At 40.3% G+C, this 24085-nt stretch overlaps 1 protein-coding gene across 1 annotated transcript in view; it reads left to right on the top strand.

The window, feature by feature from the left end:
- Positions 1 to 14176: 14176 nt before the first annotated feature.
- Positions 14177 to 24085, top strand: part of Nlk (nemo like kinase) — a 62763-nt gene continuing 52854 nt past the window's right edge. The window contains exons 1-2 of the mRNA XM_036196926.1: positions 14177 to 14301; positions 23781 to 23836. Of these exons, the coding sequence (XP_036052819.1) occupies positions 14218 to 14301; positions 23781 to 23836 (140 nt within the window). The 5' untranslated portion in view covers positions 14177 to 14217. The remainder of the gene's footprint in view (positions 14302 to 23780; positions 23837 to 24085) is intronic.

Genomic DNA, 24085 nt, shown 5'->3' with positions numbered 1-24085 from the left:
TAGCAATGCTAGATCACATGAGTATATGTATTTAACCCTGTACAATACTGCCATACTGCTTTCCAAAGTGCCTGTACACTTGACATTCCCACCAGCAGTGGATGAAAAATCAAAATGCCCCACATCCTTATTGCCACTTGTTTTTCAGTCTTTTTCTCCATCCATGAACTCATGACTTGGGAACAGGGAAATATGAATACACTCAGAAATGTAGTCTTAGTAGAGGTAAACATGGTAGTGTTTTTAACTGACACCAGTCCTGTGCATGTGTAGTGGCATCTTGCTGTGTTTTAATGTCCATATCTCTGGCTAGTCATGTTGGATTTTGTTTGTTTCCTTGTTTATTGACCATCTGCAAATGTGTACAAAATTTTTGCCCATTTTGAATTAGATTGTTAGTAATTCTGGATAAAGGCACCTTGTTAGATATGAATTTAAAATACTGTCATTTAGTAGCTTGCCATTTCATTTTTTAAACAGTGTCTTTGGATGAGCAAATTTTTAATCTTAAGAACTCAACTTCATCATGTATTGTGTTCTCTCTCTCTCTCTCTCTCTCTCTCTCTCTCTCTCTCTCTCTCTCTCTCTCTCTAGCTTCTTTGGGTCTTGGTGAGAAACTTTGTTAGCCTGAAGACACAAAACCTTTTCTGTGCATTTTTGTTTTCCTCTTCCTTCTGAAAATTTAATGGTTGCAGTTTTTACACTCATAACATTTAGATTTGTTGTCAACTTTTAATTGATTTGTGTGAAGTATAAAGCAGGAGGCTCATACCTCTTTTTTTCTCTATGGTCATCCCGTTAGTCTGACTTCACTAGTTGGAAGGTAAGGCGAAGGTAATTTAATCTAGATATCGGTTCTGAGGAGGTTAACTGTTTAACTAATGTATTTTTTTCTCTTGTAACAAGAACTTGATATATGCCAGCCTGGCCTCATACTCACTTGGCAAGGACTCTGCCCATTGAACACATTCCCAGCCCCATCTCTTTGTCATTCTAAGCAGTATAAACTGTATCTTTACTAAATTTAAGTGTAGTAGTTTTTCATGATTTTTATTATAAGTGGAATTTAATTTTTTTTAACTAATTGTTCACAGCTAGTTTCTAGAGACACAGTTATAAATTATAGATTGATAGATTGGAATATTTTATTAATTCACCAGCTTTTTTACATAGGTCTCTCAGGATTTGCTATGTGGAATATCATGCATATCATCTGTCAATGAGGACCATTTAACTTTTCCCTATCTGTGTGCCTTTTATTTAGTTACTTATTTTGATCCGTTCACATTGGATAGATATCCCAGTATACATGTATATTTATAACTGCTAGGTCTTGCTCATTAGCTAATTTTTTATGTATATAAAATGGTGTTATTTCTTCTAAAAACTTTCTCTTGAAATCTATTTCATCTAATTTTAACATAAGCATTCTTGTCTTAGGCTTGTTTTTTACTTGGGGGTTTTTTGTTTTGTTTTGTTTTGTTTTTTCATTTAATTTTTACCTGACTATGTTTAAAGTGTCTCTTTTGACAGTGTGTAGGTAGGCATTATTTATGTTAAAAAGATTCGACAGTCTTTGTCTTTTTTGTTTGTTTGTTTCCAACAGGGTCTTGGTACGTACTAGACTTTCTGCCCTTCTGCCTCTGCCTCCTGAGTGCTGGGATTACAGGTGTGTGTTTACATGCCCAGCTAGTCTACCCCCTGCCTCCTTCCCTTTTCTTTTTTTAATTGGAGGTTCCAGGTTATGAATCTTGAAGGTAATTAGTGATATACTGAAGTTTTGTTTTCTGGTTTTGTCTGCATTTTTAAAATTTTCCTCACTTCCTGTCCTCTTTACTTTTTAATAACTTGAACTATATTTTTTTTATCAAAATAGAAGTGGCTTGAATTACTTTTTAATCATCTCTGGAAGTCTGCTATTAATAGTTACTTTGCTCAGGGGCTGGAGAGATGGCTCAGCAGTGAAGAGTGTGGGTATTGCACTTGTCCCAGCTAGACATTTTACACCAAAACCTCCAGAAGACACAGCCCACTTAAGACATTGAACATGAAGAAATTGAGCTGGTGCCCAACTAAAGCTTCACCTTTTACCGACTAGTGTTCATGATGCTGGAAGGCATTTTCCACCTGACCAGAGCAGAAAAGTAGTCATGGATACCCACAACAAATCCTGCTGCCTATGATAGTGATGTGCCTGTAAATTATTCTGGTGCAACAGTGGTACAAAACTGTTCTGGGAGTAATCAGCCACTTTTTAAAATGGAATTAAGCTCACTTCATGAGGTGAAACCTATACCTTACACTGCTAAAGTGGCTTAAATTCAATAATCATGGGCCTTCAGGGAAAACCTACTTCTCCTATTCTGTAAAAGGAATACATTAATAAAATTATTCCTAATGACACATTGCTGTACCCATAGATAAGTGCATCCATCACTCAAGCCTCATCAGAGAAGCTTCTTCTTGTAGTAGATGGAAATTAACACAGAGACCTCTTACTGGATGATAGTGTGCAAAGTACCTTCCAGCACCATGAATGCTAGTCTTCATCAACAGGGCCTCAACCAGGAGCCTTGGCAATGGCATGTAGTGTTTGGGCTGAGGGCCTAAGGGACCCCTTTGGCCACAACTCAACAAGATGTGACCCATTTCTGGCACTGGAGGTTTTACTTGGTTGGCATAGGATGTCTAGTTAGGGTGTTTTTTCTCATATGTTGACTGTTTAAATTCCTTTCATATATATATATATGGAAGCTTCTGTAGTAGTAGATTTTCATATGGCTTTTCTGAAAATCCATAATCCTCCCTTTACCCTGTCTTAGTTAGGGTTTCTATCGCTGTGAAGAGACACTATGGCCATGGCAACTCTTATAAAGGAAAACATTTAATTGAGGTAGCAGCTTACATTTTCAGAGGTTTAGTCCATTATCATCATGATGGGGAGCATGGCAGCAAGCAGGCAGACATGGTGCTGGAGAAGGAGCATGCAGGCAACAGAAAGTAGACTATCTCACTGGGCATGGCTTAAGCATATATGAACCCTCAAAGCCTGCCTCCACAATGACACTTCCTGACACAGTGATAACTTTCGAATAACACGACACCTACTCCAACCAAGCCATACTTTCTAATAGTGCCACTCCCTTTGGGGCCATTTTCTGTCAAACCACCATGTTCTACTCCCTGGTCCAAAAGGCTTGTAGCCATATCATAATGCAAAAATGCATTCAGTCCAACCCCAAAGGCTGAAAACCAGCTGGGCCAACTCCAGACTTTGTATCCCCGTGTCTGGTGTCAAAAATGTTCTTCAGATCTCCAACTTGACTGCAACATACTTCTTTCTCTTGGGTTGGTTCCACTCCCTGTTAGCAGCTCTCCTCAACAGGTATCCCACACCTCTGACATCTCCAACATCGTGGAGTCTCCAAAGCAATCCAGGCTTCAACTTCACAGCTTCATGCTTTAGGGACACATGCCTGGCCTCAGCAGTTTTCCTTAGTCATGGAGGCAAATCCTATAACCCCTTCCTTCTGTCCTTAACTCTAAAGCCAGAAGAACCACATGAGTGAGTTGCCAAGTTATGCTGCTTTCTGGGCTGGAAGATGACACCCTCGTTCAGTTAAATCTTTACCACTTTGTTTTCCTTCACTGCCTAAGCTTGGCTGTCCTGGAACTCCCTCTGGCCTCAAACTCAAGAGATCTGCTTGCCTCTGCCATCCCAGTGCTGGGATTTAAAGCCAGTACCATCACACCCTACTCTAAACTTTTCTTTAATTCCTTTTCACAAGGTGGAAATTTAGCTGGGTGGGATCTTGCCCTGAGGTCACCACTCCCTTTATTCCATTTCTTAATCCATTTATCTCCATGAACACAGGATTTTCTCAATCTATACATTTTGTATTTTTATTTGCTCAGCTTGCTCCTTTTCATTATAAATCTTCATTAGCATTACCACTAATAACCACACATCAGAGTCTATACTAGGCTGTTTTGATATTTCCTCTGCCAATGGAATTAATTCAAAACTCTTCACTTTAGCTTCAGATAAACTTCTCAGACAAGCGTAAAAAGCAGCCACATTCATCCCCAAAATATCACAAGAAAAACCTCTAGGCCATATACTAAAATTCTTCTCTGAAACCTCTTGAGCCAGCCCCCCACAACTCAGATCATCCTCAACACCACTGTCTTCCATGCTCCTACTAGTAAGGTCCATTAAGCAGTGCTTAAAGCATTTCACTGGTTTCTGAACCCAAAGTACCAAAGTCCAAATTCCTGTAAACAAAAACATGGTCAGGCCTATCATAGCAATCCCCCAGTCCCTGTCCACAACCCTGTCTCCCATCCTTCTCTCCAGTTAATCCTTCTAGTTTCCCCCTTGATTCTACAGTCTATGTTCTATTTCCACTTTCTCGTGGAACCCTTCCTTCCCCTCTGGTCCCCTACTTGATACATAATATTTGGATTGTAGCACACATATAATATCCATATATAAGAAAAAGCATGCAAAATTTGTCATTTTGTGTCTTAGGTCTCACTTGGAGATGATTGTTTACCTGAAGATTTCATAATTTCATTTTTCTTTTTCTTTTCTTTCTTTTTTTTTCCCCCAAGACAGGGTTTCTCTGTGTAACAACAGTTCTAGCTGTTCTGAACTCGCTTTGTAGACTAGGCTAGCCTCAAACTCACAGACATCCACCTGCCTCTGCCTCCCAAGTGCTGGGACTAAAGGTGTGCACTAATACCGTCCAGCTCATTTTTCTTAATAGCTTAGTAATATTTCATTATGTAAATATACCACATTTTCATTATCCATCAATTGATGGGTGTCTAGGCTATTTCCAATTTGTGGATATTATGATTGAGCAGCAGTGAACATATTTGTAGTAAGATGTAGAGTCCTTTGGGTATTGTCAGGTTTTTGTTGTTGTTTGTTTTGTTTTGAAGACAGGGTTTCTCTGTGAAACAGTCCTAGCTGTCCTGGAACTCACTCTATAAACTTGGCTTGCCTCTAACTCTAGGCTTGCCTTTAACTCACCAAGATCTGCCTGCTTTTGCCTCCTGAGTGCTGGAATTAAAGTCCTGTGCCACCACTGCCCAGCAGTCAATTTTTTTCTTATCTGTGGATTTTGTGTATGTGCTCACACCTGTGTATTGGGCTGGAGCCTGTTGTAGTTACTTTGCTATTGTCATGGCAAAACACCATGACCAAGGCATCTTATAAAAGAAAGCATTTAATTTGGGGCTCACCTTTAGAGTCCATGACCATCATTGATGGGTGGGAGCATGGCAGCAGGGAGGCAGGCGTGGGGCTGGAGCAGTGGCTGAGAGCTTACATTTGATCTACAAGCACAAGACAGAACTAACTGGGACTCAAACCCATCTTTGGTAACACACCTCCTTCAATATGGCCATACCTCCTAATCCTTCCTAAACAGTTCCATCAGCTGGGGACCAAGTATTCAAACATGAGCCAGTGGAGGCCATTCTTATACTATCACATTCCTCCTCTTGGCCCCCCACAGGCTTGTGGCCATATCATGATGCAAACTGCATTTAATCTAACTTTAAAAATCCCATAGTCTTTCACAGTCTTAACACAGTTTAAAAGCACAGAGTACAAATTCTCTTCTGACACTCAAGGAAGTTACTGCTCTCTGGCCTCTGTTGTTTTCTGGTTACTCATTAATATCTCCTTGTTATTTCAGGTATTCCTTTTTCACCTTGATCTGTTTGACATTGAAGTGTCTGTGTATAGATCTCTTTGTGTTTATCTTATTTGGTTTTATTTTGATATTTATTTTTAAATTTCTATTTTTTTTTTTTTATGAATGAGTGTTTTGCGTGCATGTATGTCCATGCACCACATGTGTTCCTGATGCCTGTGGAGGCTAGAAAAGGGATCAGATCCCCTGGAACTGGAGTTACAGATAGTTGTGAGCCCTCATGTGGATAATAGGAATCAAACCTGGGTCCTCTGGAAGAGCAGCCAGGGCTCCTAACTGCTGAGCCACTGCTTTCTTTTGGTCTGAGTGTGGGCTTAGCCCTTTCCTCCTTTTCCTCACACTCAGGAAGCTTGGAGTCAGCCTGACGTATGTGGAGAGTTTGGGCCTTCTCTGGTATCCTTTGAGCATGTACTCAGCCTCCAGTCCTCCAGGGATGTGTCGAGATTAGAAAGCAGAGTATCTTTGTTGATTTCCTGGTTTGTGTTCATCTGGGGTAACAACCTCCTGGGCCTGGCAGGAATGTTCACCTTTCTGTGCCTTCTTCAGCAGCACCTGATACCTTAGCACACAGGCCCACTGGCTGTCGATTTCCACTCTTAACTTAGGGCACATTCGTTGCCTTAGGATAGAGATGCAGGTTTTGACTGCTCAGGCAGCACACTGACTTCTGTGAAGGTGGGGAGGGCAGCTCCAGAGCAGCCCCACACAGCAGTGCTAGTGATCTCCACTGTTCTTACTCACATTTCATCATTTTCCATAAAGACCTGTGAATTTGTCACTTGATGCTGGCCACTTTCTAGAGTCCTGCACCATTGTTTTTCATGTTGTCTGGCTTTCTGCTTGTTCTCAGCAGAGGATTTGCTGACCTCTTCAGTTTGCCACAGCTGGAGGTCTTGCTTCCTGTCTTTACAGTATTTTGTGTTATTTTTCACAGGCTAACTAATTAAAAACCTGAAGCACATCTATATTGAAGCTGCTTCAGCATTTTGCTTCACAATGGAAGAAGTTGGAAGATTGTGATTAGATCAGGGGTGGGACTGTAGTCTTAAATTCTGCTGACAGCTCTCTCCTGTGGAATGCTTTTTAATAGCATGTTCTTGTGTAATGATGAAGAAATGTTTATTTTTGTAAGCAAGCAAATTCCTTTGAAATTCTACCAAAACTCAGAAAAGATACAGCCTAATCCTCTCTGCAGAATGAGCCTTCAGCATAGTAAGAAAAATGTCAGATCCATTGGGCTAATGTAGATATGTGTAGTGAGAAAAATAATGGATTTTCTTTTTTCTTTTTTCTTTTCTTTTTTGGTTTTTCAAGACAGGGTTTCTCTGCGTAGCTTTGCGCCTTTCCTTGTAGTTGGAGAGCTTTTCTCCAGGTGCCACCAAACCCCCGAGGTCCCACAACCCATGTATAAAATAATCATATGGACATTTATATTATTTAAACTGCTTGGCCATTAGCTCAGCCCTACCATTGTCTAGCTCTTTCTCTTATATTTAGCCCATTTCTATTAATCTATACTTTGCCACGTGGCTTGTGGCTTACCATTGTCTTTACATGTTGCTTCTCCTCTTCCTTGTCCCGCCTACCCCATCCTTCCTGTATGGCTACTGGCCAATCAGCACTTTATTTATACAGAGTAATATCCACAGCACTTCCCCTTTTTCTTTTTTTTTTTTTAAAGTGGGGTTAACTTTTACATAGTAAAATTACAGATAACAAAACAATTATCAAGCAAGAATTATAGTTACAATATTAAAGAAGATATCCTATCTATCTTATATTTGTGAGTCTAAAGTTTTATATCTAACTTATCTTTTATCATACCTGAGGAAATTATAACTATCTAGTCTTCAACCACATCAGAGACCTCAGAAGGATATAATATTACCTGAGAACCCGGAGAAGGATGCAAGTATTTTTCAGGAGTCTTGCAAGGTAGACAGAGACAGCTGGCAGCCTGAACAGTCACCTAATATTCCTTTGTAAAGTTGGGGCATTTGTCTTCAGCCTCTAGGGCTAGAGTCTCTTGGTCACTTCTCTCAGTAAAGCAGGTACCTGAAGGACCATTTTGCCGAGCAAAGTTTAATGGTCACTTTTCTATGGGTCCTGCACATCCAGTCGATCAAGCAGTCCAGGCAAGAACAGTTTCTTGCCCAAATGGCTATTTTTGCCAAGGTGAAGATAAACTCCATATGAAGCGTCTTTAATGCCCATCCTCCTCTCTGAAGTAAATTGGTGCTGCCAGAAGCAGACCTGTTTCACTGTCCAGAAAGTCTAAATTTTTAAAAATAATTTAAATGTCATAGTCTGTAGACCTTTGAAGTGTTTGAAGATTACCTGTCTATCTGAAATATCTCTGTGTATACCTAGAAGACTTAACTAACATGGCTATGAGTATGATTATCATAGATGACCAGTTATTACTCTTTTTAATTATCCATTTCAATTTTAAACGAGTTGTACAAACATAATACCTTAAACAAGAGTAGAAATATACACACAGTATAACAAAATTAACTTTAAGTTTGTATCAATAGACTAAAATCTATACCATTGTAAAACATTTTAAATGAGTTGTTGCTCTTTATAAGTAAGTTCATTAATCTACCCTTTCATCTTATCATATCTATATCATATCCCCTTTTTATCTTTAGAAAGAGATTGCATTTATAATCAACCTGTTTTAAATAAAATATTGGTTTTTCTCTGTCCCACACCAGAGGGCTCTTTTGATTTGGGACATAAGAATCTCTTAACTTTTTTTTTAACAATGTACTTGGGTTTAGAGAAGGAGTGAGCCAATTCCATCTTCAAAGCCAGCTGGGAATTTGGGCGTAGTTTTTCTTACTACTTCCTGCTGGAGGGGGGCGCTGTATCTTATGGGGACACAAAGAAAATTTTAGGATTATGGAGTAGTCTGTGAGGGTAAACCTCTGAGCAAGTTGCCTTAAACCATTCTGGATATTGGATTATCTGGGCCATGGTGTCATCCCGGAGACCTTTCAGGTGGTCTTGGCTGATCAAACCTGATGTATCTTAATCTGGAACAAATCCATAGCCTCTGGCTTTCTGTGGAAACAAAAGCAGAGATTCTTTTCCAAAGCAACATATCCTTATATCCAAATTTTAAAGTTAAGGTACCTTTAAAATTTACATATTTGTTTAACTCAACAGCTTTTAAGATCAAATCTTTTTTTTGTAGTTAAAAATCCTAAAGACAAGACAAACCAGATTCTCTGTGTAATATCCATCTTTGTAAGATTGAAACGTGGCTGCTGGCTCCACCCACCTCAGCTTCCCACATGGCGGTGGTACAGTTTACTGCCAGCTCTGGGTTTGGAGCCATGTGTACCATTAACTATCAGAAGTAGTTCTATCAAAGCATTGCATAGCCCAGAAACCTTTTTTTTTTTTAAACTCACAAAGGTTAAATTCGCCATGCAGCAGAGTAAAGTGCCGCTTGTAGACTCCTCATTCCTGCCACACTGCAGGTCAGACGCGCACTCCAGGAACCCACCATAGCCTGCCGCTAACTTGAGAGAGACAACTAGGAAGCTGTTTTTAGCTCCATTTTAGAATCTTTTTTCTCAGGTTGTAGGTAGAAACTCTTGCCCCACGTTGGGCGCCATTTGTAGTTGGAGAGCTTTTCTCCAGGTGCCACCAAACCCCCACGGTCCCACAACCCACGTATAAAATAATTATACGGACATTTATATTATTTAAACTGCTTAGCCATTAGCTTAGGCCTACCATTGTCTAGCTCTTACTCTTGTATTTCCTGGAACTCACTTGGTAGCCCAGGCCGGCCTCAGACTCACAGAGATCCACCTGGTTTTGCCTCCCGAGTGCTGGGACTAAAGACGTGGCCACCACCGCCCTGCAGATCATCTTTTTAAAAGAAATTACTGTGCATATTTCAAGCTGAAATGCTTTTATTTATTTATTTATGGCTAGGAAATTAAATTCGTTAGTTTCAAAAGCTTTTGGCCAGGTGTAGTGGTGCATGCAGCACCTGAAAGGCAGAGGCAGGTGCATCTCTGTGAGTTCAAGGTCAGCTTGATCTACATTCCAGGACATCCACGCTGACATCTTCAAAAAAGGATGGGGGTAGGATAAGAGAGGTAGCTCAGCAAGTAAGAGGACCTCTTGCAGGGTGCCCAGGTTTGGTTCTGAGTACCCACTTGGAAACTTAAAACACCCAAAACTCTAAGGGACCCGCTGGCACTTTCTTCTGGCCTCTGGGCACCAGGCATGCACATAGTGTACCTACATACATACAGAAAAAACATTCATACGCATAAAATAAAAATAAGTAATTTTTTTTTTAAAAATGTAAAACCAAGCCAGGCATGGTAGCACACACCTCTAATCCCAGCACTATCGAGGCAGAAGCTGGGGAATCTCTGAGTTCAAGGCCAGCCTTGTCTACATAGGTTTCAGCCAGCCAGAGCTACTCAAAGAAAAAAAAAACTGAATTTTTAGTTACGTAGTTTACACATATATAGAAGCAATACATAGAATGCTGGGCTCCGTGGTTTTTAGTAAGTACAGACCTCTGTAACCACCACACCAGGCTGGCGGGAATGAGACCTTTTCAGCACCAAAATGTCCCCTGTAGCATTAATAGAATTAGAAGGACTTGATTTTGTTAACCCAAGTTGAAACGTTTTCACTATAAATTATTTGATTTGAGTGGCAAAAGCCTGTATTAGAAGGATAAACTTTAAGAGTGCTGCATAAAAAAAGGTTCTACACATAAAAATGAATGAGGAGCATAACAGTTTCTTGGAGATTCTTGCCAACCAGCTCAGAGATATTTAAACAACAGTTTTTAAATTTTTTCTGGTTTAACAGTGTTATAAGTGGCATTTTGGTGCCCAAGAAAGTATCTCCAGGGATAAATTTCAGCTTCGTTCCTTCTAGCCTTTGCGTTTGTCCATAACTAAAGCAGATATGTGCCACTGTCCAGGTTCCCTGGATTAAGAAAGCTTTCTTTCAGAGTGACCACAGAAGATCTCCAAAGCTCTCTGCTCTGTGGCTGTACTTTTTTGACAATCTCTGACTCTGAACTATGGCTGGTGGGCTCTTCTGACTTTTAAAAACACCTGATCTTGTGTCCTAAGTGCAAAGAAGGATTGATAGAATTTGGACAGATGCCAAGAGTGATTCTTTCTTAACCTTTTAAATTTTTATCATGGTGCTTGAAAAATCAAGTATTGAGTTTGTGATGTAGCTCTGTTGATAAGAGTGCTTGCTTAGTTTGCATAAGGCCATGAGTTCAATTCCTCAGCACCACAGAAACTGGGCATGATGGCACATGCCTGTACTCAGAAGGTACAGAGGAAAGAGGATCAGAAATTCTAGGTCATCCTCAACTACTTACCAAATTCAAGGCTAACCTGGGATACAGAGACCATTGAAGGAAGAGAGAGGGAGAGGAGGAAGAAATGAATGAATAAATGAGTCAAATACACCGGGCGGTGGTGGCGGTGCACGCCTTTAATCCCAGCACTTGGGAGGCAGAGGCAGGTGGATCTCTGCGAGTTCAAGGCCAGTATGGTCTACAAAGCGAGATCCAGGACAGGTACCAAAACACCAGAGAAACCCTGTCTCGGTTGGGGGGGGGAGTCAAATACTAATTTAAAAGTTAGGAGGTTCCACACGCCAGTACAACAGGAATGCTTCTAGGAGGTCAACCATGTGAATAGGCCAGTATGCTATTTTGGGCATCTAGTATTTAGCAGAGAAAATGACTGACCGCTCAGTAAATTACAGTTCTAAAAATGGCTCCTTTTTCTCAAAATAAAGAAAGGCGCCCTGAGTGTTATCCTTAGCTGTGGAGCCTCATTAACAGGTGCAGCTGAAATAGCCAGGATATTGCCGTGCAGAAAAACTAAGTACAGCAAGCCTTTGAATAATATAGCAAATAAAGGATTCCTACATTGTTCTTCCAAGGTTGCCTGTGCTCCATTGTATTGTTTCTACTGAAGTGAAGAATCTGCTGCCTCAAGTTAAGTGAACAAACTCAACATGGTGTGAATTTCTGCTCTGCCATTCACATTCATCAGAGTTATATTGTTACCAGCCACAGGCTTGACAGACTTCTTCATGAATAAGAGTAAATGCTGCTTTGTGACTTTTACCTTAAAACTGTTACACGAGACACATAGTAGCTTTGAGCCTAAGTGTTTACAGTGCGGGTTCACTTGAAAATAGCTTTACCTACCACAACAGGGTGACCAGTAGAATAGGTCAGGCTAGGAAGAACAGTATGAAGCCCTTGCTATTGACTTTTAAACTGGTATTTATTGGATTGGGTTGCTAAAGATACTAAAATAATCAAAGCAACCATCATGATAACAATTGATTTAGGTAAAAATCGTCATTGGATGCTGACAAGTACGATGAGGACTAGATTTACCTGGAGACGCCTCAATGCAGTGACTAGCATTATTAGCAGTAGTGACACCATGTGCCTCCTAATAGGATGCCCTCTGAAAGCACTTCTCTGTCAGCAGTGCATAACCTGATTCTTAATGGGAAAACACCAGAGAAAAACAAATTGAGGGACAATCTATGAAGTGACTGACCTGTATTCTTCAAAAAATGGTAGCAGTACAAAGGCATAAGTAACTGTTCTACTTAAAGGAGCCAGAACAGACTCAAATACAAGTTTGATCCAAAATGTTCCTTCCTTTTTATTTTATTGCCATTTTAGTCTTATACTAGCTATAGAAGTACTGTATTGAAAAGGGAACATAGCTTTCGGTTAATACTCTGACTGACTTACTCTCTCCTACTTTACTCTCTGACTTTATATGGGTTTTAAGTGGTGATATAGATTTTGCTTTTTATTTCCTATGCAACAGTCTATAATAGCAATCATTGGATTAATTTAGCTACATTTCAAGCTGTTGGAAACCCAGACTAGAGATGTAGCTTAGTGGGAAAGCTCCTGCCTGGCATGCACAGAGAGAGCCCTGGATTTGAGCTCCAGGACTGAAAGGCAAAAGCAGGTTTTGTGCGGTGCATACCAGTCATCCTTGCACTTAGGGAGCTGAGGTGGGAGGGTCACCACCAGCCTGGCCTACATCATGAGACCCTATATTTTAAAAAGGTAAATTAAAATGTGACTGTTTTACCAAATTTTCATTCAGTAGGACCTAAGATCAGTGTTCTTGTTTACAAATATGAGCATGCATCCCTTAAGTCTCACAAACGCTGAATAGGGCCATTACGATGAAGGAGTTCAGTGTGAATCTTAGACACACAGGTGGATAATGGGGATGCTTCATTTTCAGGAAGGCAGAATTTGATGGTCATCTGATTTTTGTGCATACAGGATAAGGAAATTGAGTGATTGTAGTTAATTGAATGAGTAATTAATCAGACAACTGTACCCAAGATTATGATTGGCTGTCAGTCCCATAAATAATTTCTGGTACTGTATTTAGCTGCTGAGAGCAAATCTGTAATCCTGTTCTAAGATTTAACTAGTAACTTGGATAAAGGTCCTTGATGGCACATGGGTCTCAGTTTTAAATGACCTGAGCCTAGGAAGAGGTACCTAGAGCACAGGGGGACGAGAGCAAGAGCTCAGAGTGGTCAGCAGGGAGAACAAGGGGCAGAAAGAATCAGCATCTTCTGAGACATCAGTTGCCAACTAGCCACTTAACGAACTGTTTCAAACACAGACATACAGTGCAGGGGTTAGAAGGCTGTGGGGTGAAAGGGAATGCTGAGCTGTTAAAGAGGCTTGTAACCATAAGGACAACTCATGCGACAAGAGTGTGGAAGCAAAGAGGGTCACCATTCAGGACCCCCAGGTTATCACTCAGACTTCTGAGGAGGGGACATCACTGTAGTAATTACAGATGTGCATCTGTATGAAGAAATCAAATTATATAAATTGTATTTGAATATCTTTTCAATCTTGAAAATGGTTCCAAAAATAGAATACAGTGAGATTTTATTTGATCATGTTGTCCTGTGCTGTTGCTTTGCTCAGGCTTCAGAACAGCTTTACCACTAATACTCTTACCTCAGATGAATGAGGTGATGAGAGTCTTCACAGAAGTGTAAATGAGAGGGAGTGGGGGGAGGGAGAGAGAATATATGAGCTCTTTGAGACAGGGTCTTCCTCAAACTCACCATCCTCCTGCCTCGACCTCATATTAAACTCTGGAATTACAAACCAGTGTCACCATATTTGGCTTCAGATAAGGTTTCCTTTAAACACACGACAGATGAGTTGGGTGGTTAGAAGACATTCTCTTTGTATGTATCCTTTTGCACTGAAGCCTTTTAGCATTATTATGTGGACTTGATAACAAATGTTTTTTAAGATATAAAATATTTGTCGTGATCTCTGAAACATTGGAGAATGAGGTTTAGAATTGATTTCTCTTTTTCCCTCCCTTTTCCCCCCAAATATTGCTTCTTTAGGTCAGTAACAGATCCAAGAGATGGAAAGAGAGTAGCACTCAAAAAGATGCCCAACGTCTTCCAGAATCTGGTCTCTTGCAAAAGAGTCTTCCGGGAATTGAAGATGTTGTGTTTTTTTAAACATGATAATGTAAGTGAAATTGGTGTTTGGGGGAAACTATTTACCAGACCTGCTTCTCTGACTCAGTTGAGAACAGCAGTGAGTTTAAAGGGTATAGAATTCAGCTGCAGTTGTATGCCAAACTCTGAAGAGCAGAAAGCACAGTGTGGTACTCTGAAATACCTATTGGCAGGCTCATTCCACACGATCTTGCTGAAAGGGTCACAAGAGATCCTAAGTTATGTTTTCATTGCTTTGCTTTCTTTTTATAGATTCTCTTTTATGCCTCTTAGGAGTCTTATATTTTCACTATTGAGATCAGTGCTTTACAGCTTTACAGTGTGTTAGAATCACTTAGGAGTCCATTTTTGCAAAATTTGACTTGGAGGCTTGAAAATTATTCTCCACAGTTATGACTTACACAAGACCTGACCCCAAATTAGAAAACACCACACACATTAACTTCCAGGCTAGCTTGGAATTACAGTGTATGCTCTATTTGTTGTTTTTGTTTTTGAAACAAGGTCTGTGTAGCCCTGGCTGTCCTGGAACTGCTATAAACACCAGTCTGGCTTCCAGCTCACCAAAATCCACCTGCCTTTGCCTCCCAAGTGCTGGGATTAAAGGCATGTGCTACCACAGCTGGCTTGGGTTGTCTTTTTGATTCAAAGAATTTAAGCTACTAAATAAATTTAAACACCCCCCCCAACACACACACACACACACACACACACACACACACACACACACACACACACACACAGGAACGTACTTGTGGGGAAAATGGGTTACAAAGAATCCATAGCCAAGATGCCAACCCAGGGCCTTGCGCTTGCTAGACAAGCACTCTGCCACTGAGCTAAATCCCCAACCCCCAATTACACCTTTTCTGTGATTGAACCATGAACAAATTTAAGTGGGTTCTAGGGTTATAAACCAACAAATTAATATTAAGTGAAGCAAAACAAATGTTGGTATTTAATGAGAAATAATTCCAATATTCAACACAAAAATAAAGCATGAATTTATAGAGTAATTCAAGTTCAGGAATCATTGGCCCTTGATTTTAAAATGTTTTGTTTTTTATCTTTTAATGTTTAGGTTAGGATGTAGGAAAAACAATTTCTGCTCTAAAGACAGGATAGTCCTGAAGGTAAGATAGATAGTTTGCCTCCGGCTGTTTAGAGATATGAAGACTCACAGACAGAGACTCACCACACTTTGAGAGACCACATCTCCTCAACTAATCCTGAGTTAAACATCAGATTCATGTACAGTTTACTTGGAGTTTGTTAGCATTGAACTGTCTTGTTTTCATATGAAAAGAGATGCCACATTATTCATATAGCACTTAACCATTTTGATTGTTGTAATTAAAACCTATCAAAAAAGATTTCTTGTGAGTCTGTGTGCTTGATGGCACAGAAGCCTTAGTAACTTCAGCCAAAGTTCCAGTCACACTTTTTTTTTTAAATTTCTTCCTTGTTTCTTTTTTTTTAAAAATAATTTATTTAACTTTTATTTTATGTGCATTGGTATGAAGGTGTCAGATCCCCTGGAAGTGGAGTTACAGACAGTTGTGAGCTGTCATGTGGGTGCTGGGAATTGAACCCAGGTCCTCTGGGAGAGCAGCCAGTGCTCTTAACCGCTGAGCCATCTCTCCAGCCCCCCCCCCTTTTAAGGAAGAAATGTGCTAAGGTTTATTTGGTTAAACCAAGATTATAAGACTCATTATATGGCTCACTGGAAGCTACTTGGCTTGACATGTCTTGATTTATTGATTATCCTTCATGAAATCCTTCCCTCTCTCCCTTCCTTTCTTTTTTTTTTTTTTTTTTCTTTTTGGTCTTTCGAGACAGGGTTTCTCTGTGCAGCTTTGCGCCTTTCCTGGCACACTCTATAGACCAGGCTGGCCTTGAACTCACAGAGATCCGCTTGTCTCTGTCTCCGAGTGCTGGGATTAAAGGTGTGTGCCACCACACCCCAACTCTCCCTTTCTTTCTTTCAAGACAGAACCTTACTCTATTGCATAGGCTGGCCTCAAACTCATGACAGTCTTTCTGCCTCATCCTCTAAGAGTTATAATTATAGCTGTGAACCACTGTACCTAGCTAAAACCACAGGGTTTTTTTTTTTTTGGGGGGGGGGGCGTGTTTCAAGACAAGGTTTTTCTGTATAGCCCTGGTTGTCTTGGAACTCACTATGTAGATCAAGCTGGCCTTGAACTCATGGAGATCTTCCTGCCTCTACCTCCCAAGTGTCAGGATTAAAGGCATGTGCTACCACAGCAAAAATCACATTTTCTTTAATTTTTCCAAAAAATGTTGCTGGACTAGATAGACACCTATAGCCTATGGTAGAGCACTTGCCCCACATGTTCAAGGCCCTGAATCCAATTCCCAGCACTGGGGAAAATGCTTCCTTTAGTCCATTCAAACTGCCTAGCACTGGTGTAATGTTTAAGTTTCAAAATACCATTCAAGTTGCTGGTTTATGACTTTATATATCAAGGTCCCTAGATTTTGGAAATGTAAGTTAGAATGATGTCTAATGCTTGCTTAGTTCCTTATTTCTTGAATTTACCCTGTTACCACCCAGCATTAGAGCACAGACCTGCTGAACAATGCTCCTTTCCAGTGAAAGTATCTGTGATAAAGAAATGCTTCTTTCAAAGGAGACTTCAGACATTCACTTACTGAAGATCTGACTTCTTTTAAAAAGGCAGTGGCATCATAAGCTGTTGTTTATCTTTGCTCAAAACCCATTCCTATAAAGTAATTAAGTTCCTAAGGCAATGCCAGAGTAAGTAGTGCAAGAAAAGAAATGGAATTCTGAAAATCACCTGTTCAAACAAACAGCCAGTTCTTTTTCTTTTTCTTTTGTTTATTTGTTGTTGTTGGTTTGGTTTGGTTTTTTCAAGTTTCTCTGTGTAGCCTTTGTCTGTCCTGAAATTGTAGACTAGGCTGGCCTTGAACTCACAGTGATCTGCCTACCTCTGCCTTCTAAGTGCTGGGATTAAAGGTGTTTACCGCCTGGCTCACATAGCCAGTTCAAATGGGGTTTGTAAGAGGCAGCTTGAGATCACAGCTGGATTTGAACTGTAGTTCTGATATTTTCTAATGATGTGTCTTTAGTTTGTGCAAAGTTTGAGCTTTCTTGTTTGTAAAATGAGCATGAATAACTGTCTTTGAGTGTTGTAGAAACTAAAAGTGTTCATGGTATCGACAAGTATACACACATACTTCTTAGAGCTCCTAATCTCTGTCAGAATATTTGTGACATCTATAGGAATATTTGACAGAAGGTACCAGTAGGACCTGAAGACGTTGTGACAACACTATTTTATTTCTCCTTTGCTTCAGATCTGTCTCCAAGGGCATCTCAGGAACAACATACTTGGTTTATGTAGAATGCCAATCTTAAGAGGCAGCTGATAGTTGATGTAGTTAAGCCACAGTTGGGGAAAGTGCAGTAACAGGTCATAGAGAGGATGCAAAAAGCTGGGCGTGGTGGCACATACCTTTAATCTATATATTCAGGAGGCAGAGGCAGGTGGATCTCTGTTGATTTCAAGGCCAGCCTGGTCTAATACAGAGTTCCAGACCAGCCACAGCCTTGTCTTAAACAAACTAAGAGACAGTTTTAAAACACTGTCATTTTTGAAGGGGATAAAACCAGCTGTTTAATGCATACAGTTATATGTAGGGAAATATGCTAGATGCTCATGTACACTAATTCATTTAATTCATAAAAATCTTGCAAAGTAGAACTTGTTAATCCCACTTTACAAAGAAACCAAAGGCTTATCTCCCACAATCATGATCAGAGTTAAAAATCTGTCTGGCTCCAAATATGAATGAACAGCTAATCCGCTTAGCAACTTGGATAAGTCTTACAGGCATGTGTGTATAAAAGAAACCGTGTGTAGATCAGTAAACAATTGGTCTCAGCCAGTAGAGATGCCTAATGTCAACCTTCACAGCCTAAGTTCACCCCCAGGGCCCACATGGTAGGAGGACAGGACTGATCCCCACAAGTTGTCCTCTACCCCACACATGCCATGACACACAATCACCCCTCTACATACACACAAAATGAATAAATGAAAGTGAAAAGTTTGCTTTTGTTTTTTGAGACAGGGTCTCTCTTTGTAGCCCTGGCTGTCATGAACTCACTCTGTAGATTCCACTAGGCTTAACTCAGATCCATCTGCTTCTAATTCCTCTATTTCCCAAGTGTACCACCATGCTCAGCTTAGAAAGTGTGATTTAAACAAACAAACAAAAAAGCAAACAAAAGACATCTTAAAAGCAATACACAGAAGAATGTACTTCATTTTGATTCAATTTGTGTAAGGTTTAAGAATTATGGTGACAGGGCTGGAGAGATGGCTCAGAGGTTAAGAGCACTGACTGTTCTTCCAGAGGTCCTGAGTTCAATTCCCAGCAACCACATGGTGGCTCACAACCATCTGTAATGAGATCTGGCGCCCTCTTCTGTATGCATAATAAATAAATAAATCTTAAAAAAAAAAAAAAAAAGAAAGAAAAGAAAATCATGGTGACAGAAGTGAGGCTTGTTACTAAAAGGGAGGGAAAGCACTTTTTTTTTCATTATTTTTTTGTTTGTTTTTCGAGACAGGGTTTCTCTGTCCTGGATCTTGCTCTGTAGACCAGTCTGGCCTTGAGTTTACAGAGATCCTCCTGACTCTGCTTCTTGAGTGCTGGGATTAAAGGTGTGTGCCGCCACCACCCGGCACACTTTCTAAGATGTTGAAATGCTTAATCTCTTCATCTGGGTAACTTTTACATGGCTGTGTATGCATAAAATTCATCAGATTATGCTCTTAGAATTTGTGTTCTTTATGTTACAAAAACTGTAGCAATAGTGTAGTCTCTCTACCTTAAGGGAATGCCAGACATGGAACTTAATCGGAGTGTTTATGTTTTACTCTTTGCATCCTTGGCAGAGTAGAAACTCTTGTTTGGTGAGTGAACACTTAGATTTTTATCACCTCCACCACCACCTTGGAGGAGCTCGTGCGTGCTGGTCAAGCGCTCTACCGCTGAGCCAAATGGTTCAATTTCTTGTCTCCAGACTTAGACTTAAGACAACTGAGCTACATGATCAGCATGTAAACACACGACTGGGAGATTAAAAGTCAGCTTTTCAGCAGTTCTGCAGATAATTAACGAATATGCATGTCTGGCCATGACCATCATTTTTAAAGAGTAGATCGAAGTCTGCTGGGGTTTCTTTTGGTTTGGGGTTTTGTTTTGTTTGTTTATGCAGGGTCTCATGTAGCTCTGGTTGACATGAAACAGGTAGGTAGACCAGGCAGGGCCTTGAACTCACAGAGATCTTCCTGTTTTCTTCCCAAGCTTCACCACACCTGGCTACTTTTGTCTTTTCTGCAGGTGGTGGGGCTACTTAGATTCCTTCCAAGGCATCTTTACAAGTGCCTTTCTGTTTACATCAAAAGGCTCACTTTTCTTCCATCACCCCAGATGATGGTGGAGGGAAGCACTCCTGGCTATTTAAATGGGAGAGTTGCGCAGGAAGCTCACTTGCTCATTCACACCGCTTTTGAGATCCTGGGCCTTTCTGCTGGTCTGAGTACTGCTTTTGTTTGCTAGAAACACTGTGCTGATGCACCTCCAGTAAACACTTAGATTAAAACAAAACAACAGGCATAACAACTTCCAGGCAGAGTTTAAACCAGTCCGCAGCCAGATGAGATAGGGCAAATGTCTGACCGTGTTTGTGCCTTTTCTACAGGGAGCCTCATCAAATATGGAATAAAAAAGCCTCAGTCTTGTTAAAATAGGGTTGTCACTTCCCACTAGCTAACCTCTAATTAGCACAGATAGGTCTGAAGTGTAAAATAGCGTTGTCTAATAGACACTGTCGCTCCTCGTATCTGTTTCCCCCAAGACAGAATGCATCTTGCTCAGGTACAGACTGAGAGTCTAAAAGACACCTAGTAACATGCTGATTTCTGATCACCTTCTTCAAGCTTCAGACATTCATGTTAATTTTTTTGTGTGTGTCACAAGTAGGAAAGTTACACAAATTTGCTACACTGGCCAATTAAAGATTTTAAAATACATAAAAGTGAGGTAATTGTTTTCATATGATAAAAATTTTCTTTGAAGAAACTGGAAAATGTTTTTTGCTTATCAAAATCAACATTCTAATTTAAAAGGAAATAGAACTAATCCTTATAGAACCATCCAGACTATTTAAAAACCTCTTTGTTTAATTGGCTTGTAACTTGAAGAAAGGCTTTTTCTTTTTTTGCCTTTTGTTTGTTTGTTTGTTTTGTTTTTTGTTTTTCGAGACAGGGTTTCTCTGTGTAACAGTCCTGGCTGTCCTGGAACTCACTTTGTAGATGAGGCTGGCCTCGGAACTCACAGAGATTCATCTGTCTCTGCCTCCTGTGTGCTGGGATTAAAGGTGTGTGCCACCACCGCCCAGCTGAAAGGCTTTTTCATTAAAGAAAGGTTTATTTACTGTATTTATTTATTTTTAAGATTTATTTATTATGTATACAGTGTTATGGCATGTATGCCTACATGCCAGAAGAGGGCACCAAATCTCATTGTAGATGGGTGTAAACCATCATGTGGTTGCTGGGAATTGAGCTCAAGACCTCTGGAAGAATAGCCAGTGCTCTCAACCTCTGAGCCATCTCTCCAGCCCTAAAGAAAGGTTTAATTGAAAACAAATTTTTTGAGACAGGATTTCACTGTACAGCTCTGGCTGGCCTTGAATTCCTTGTATAAACATGCTGGCCTCAGACTCATAGAGATACACCTGCTTCTACCTCCAAAGTGCTGGGATTAAAGACTTGTACCACCTACCTGGCAACAATTTTTTTTTTTCCATTTTTTGGTTTTTGTTTTTGTTTTTGGAGACAGTTTTGGAGCCTGTCCTGGAACTCACTCTGTAGACTAGGCTGGCCTTGTACTCACAAAGATCTACCTGCCTCTGCCTTCCCAGTGCTGGTATAAAGCTTGTGCCATCACCTCCTGGCCAACTTTCTTATTTAAATGAAAAGTGTATTGTGTAAATGCGGTGTAAAATCAATTCACACCACATCTGAGCGTGGAAACTCACGTCTGTAATTCCTGCCCTCGAGGGACTGAGGGAGGAGGACCGCCGAGTGTTTGCGGCCAGCTTGAGCGAGCCATATACCAAGTGTCAGGTCAGCTTGAACTGTGTGGTAAGAGACCCTGTCTTTTCTTTCTCTTTCTCTCTCTCTTTCTTCCTCTCTTTGGAGACATGGTCTCTCTGTGTAGCCCTGGCTGGCTTAGAACGGAATGTATCCCAGGCTGACCTCAAACTCAGAAGAGATCCACCACCTCAACCTCCTAGGTACTAAGATTAAAGGTGTATACCACCATGTCCAGCTGTGAGATCCTGTCTTACACACGCATCTTAAAAATCTCAAACAGTGACTCATAAATTATGTTTGACTAATGCCTCTATCATTTTTTAATTTTAATACAAAGATTTCTCTTCTGTCCCTTTTCTTTCCTTTTGTAATTCAATTGTGCAAGAAATCTTGTTCACTTTAAAGGTTTTTCTTTTTCTTTAAAACTATTTTTATTTCATGTGCTTTAGTGTTTTGGCCTACATGTATGTCTGTGTGAGGTTGTCAGATCCTCGGAATTGTAGAGGCAGAGTCAGGTGGGTTTCTGTGAGTTAGAAGCTATCCTGGTCTACAGAGTGAGTTCCAGGACATACAGGGCTGTTAAATAAATAGAGAAACCCTGTCTCGAAAAGAAAAAACAAAAACAAAAAAAGAAAAAAAAAATTGAAAATTTGAGTAGAATATTTGATAATACTGAAAAAACATGTGGGGCTATCAAGATGGCTCAGTGGTAAATGTTCTTATTGCCAAACCTGATGACCTGAGCTCATTTCCTAGGACCCACATCATAGAAGCAAGCTCAGGAGAGCCAGCTTCCGAAAGTTGTCCCCAGACCTTACAAACACACCGTGGCCCATGTGCACACACACAATAAGTGCTTTTAAATTTTAATTATGCAGTAAAAATGATCTAAACAAACTTAAATATTTAAAATATCTTAGATCTCTATGTGAGAAAGCAAACAAACATATTCAGAAAACCTTTGATTCCATCCCCAGCATGGTAATAAGTAAATAACTGAGTAAAAATTGAACAATCAAAATTTTAGATCCTGCAATTTTTTTATAGAAATACTTAACTGATGTATAGCTGATGCTTCAAATGTAAGGGGCGGGTGGAGGAGCTCCAAATGAGGTGGAGTGAACTTCTCAGTAACTAAGCTGGGCACTGACCACATAGATTTTCTTCTTTTGCCTGTTTTATAATTTCTAAATTCTCTACAAGAGAAAATATTTCTTTAAAGCTATGGTAAAACTGGTGTGTTGGCACACACCTTTAATTCCTCCCTCGGGAAGCAGAGTGAGGCAGATCTCTGCGTAGTGATTGCCAGCCATCCAGGACTACACATTGAGGCCTGGTGGGGTGAGGGATAGAGTGTGGGATCAGAAAGCTTGTGCTTTTTAGCACAATTTCTTGCTCATCTTTTCTTTGTCCTTTGAGCTCAGTATTTCTCCTTAGCAGTTAGGTGTGATATTCTAACCAGGACTCAACAGCAAACTAGACAGCTGTGGAAGCAAGTCTGTATACTATTTTCTATTGGTAGCTCACTTCTTTATAAAAAGTGCTGGAATTCCAAATGCCTAGTGTCTGTTTCCCCACTCCAGTAATTTCTTTTCTTGTACTTGGAATAAAGTCCATCATGTCTAAAGTGACTTAAGGAGACTGTGGGTGACGTATTTTCTGCCTTCCTCTTGGACTTTATACCACTCTGCTTTCCTCTGACCCACTGTGTTTCACAACTGAGGACTTTTGCTGTTTCTACAAGCTGCCTCTGTCCTGTCACATGACCTGTTCTAGTCTTAGAATAGTGTTAGTTCTGGGAAGTTCCCCCCCCACACACTCTTCTTAATTTTTTCCTGTGTAGTAATAAAGGGAGGGCATGGTTCTTATTGTGCTAGTGTTGTTTCATGTATACCTTCCCTTCTAGTCATGGAAATGGGGGTGCTAAATATTTTGTTCATATGTATAAACTAGAAACCTACCACAGTGTCTGACAGGTGGAATGTGGATAGTAAACATTTGCTGAACAGAGGAGCAGAGAAATGGAAGGTAGAGATGGTCTTCATGCTCTGAAAGCAACTGTGACATTCCTTCCCACCCCTCTTCCGACAGTGCTTGTAGTGTGCATTTACCCATTTCAGCTCAGCTCAGATCATCTCTTCAGTGACGGTTGTGGAGCTGTCTTAAGGAGTATTGCTTTTTTGCTAACAGACAGTTCATTTCAGTAGCCGGTTGTTCCTAAGCCTTAGGTCAGTAGTTAACAGCGTTTACTTGCATTTGTGTCAAGCTTTGTTTTCTTTTTCATTCTCTAAATTTGACTTTGTGTTTTGTTTTGTTTTTTCCCTTTTCTCAGGTACTCTCTGCCCTTGACATACTCCAACCTCCACACATTGACTATTTTGAAGAAATGTATCCTAACCAGGGAGTGTGAAAGAAGGGGACATATACAATTGTTACTGTTTAACATGTCCTTTTACCACCTCTTGGGGGTTCATGTCATTGTCTCATCCTTCCAGAAGTGGTTAAAACCAGGTAATTTTGAAATCCTAAGTCTGTGGTGGAGCTCATTGTTACCAAGAGGTCCTCTGTGATAACAGATGGACATCTGGACAAATCTGGTATTTATTCTCCATGTAGTTTTGTGAGCTACATGATTAC

The sequence above is a fragment of the Onychomys torridus genome, chromosome 8 (assembly GCF_903995425.1).
Source record: "Onychomys torridus chromosome 8, mOncTor1.1, whole genome shotgun sequence".
NCBI lineage: Eukaryota > Metazoa > Chordata > Mammalia > Rodentia > Cricetidae > Onychomys > Onychomys torridus.
The sequence above is the reverse complement of the archived record's forward strand: the minus strand, read 5'-3'. Positions and strand labels throughout refer to the sequence as shown.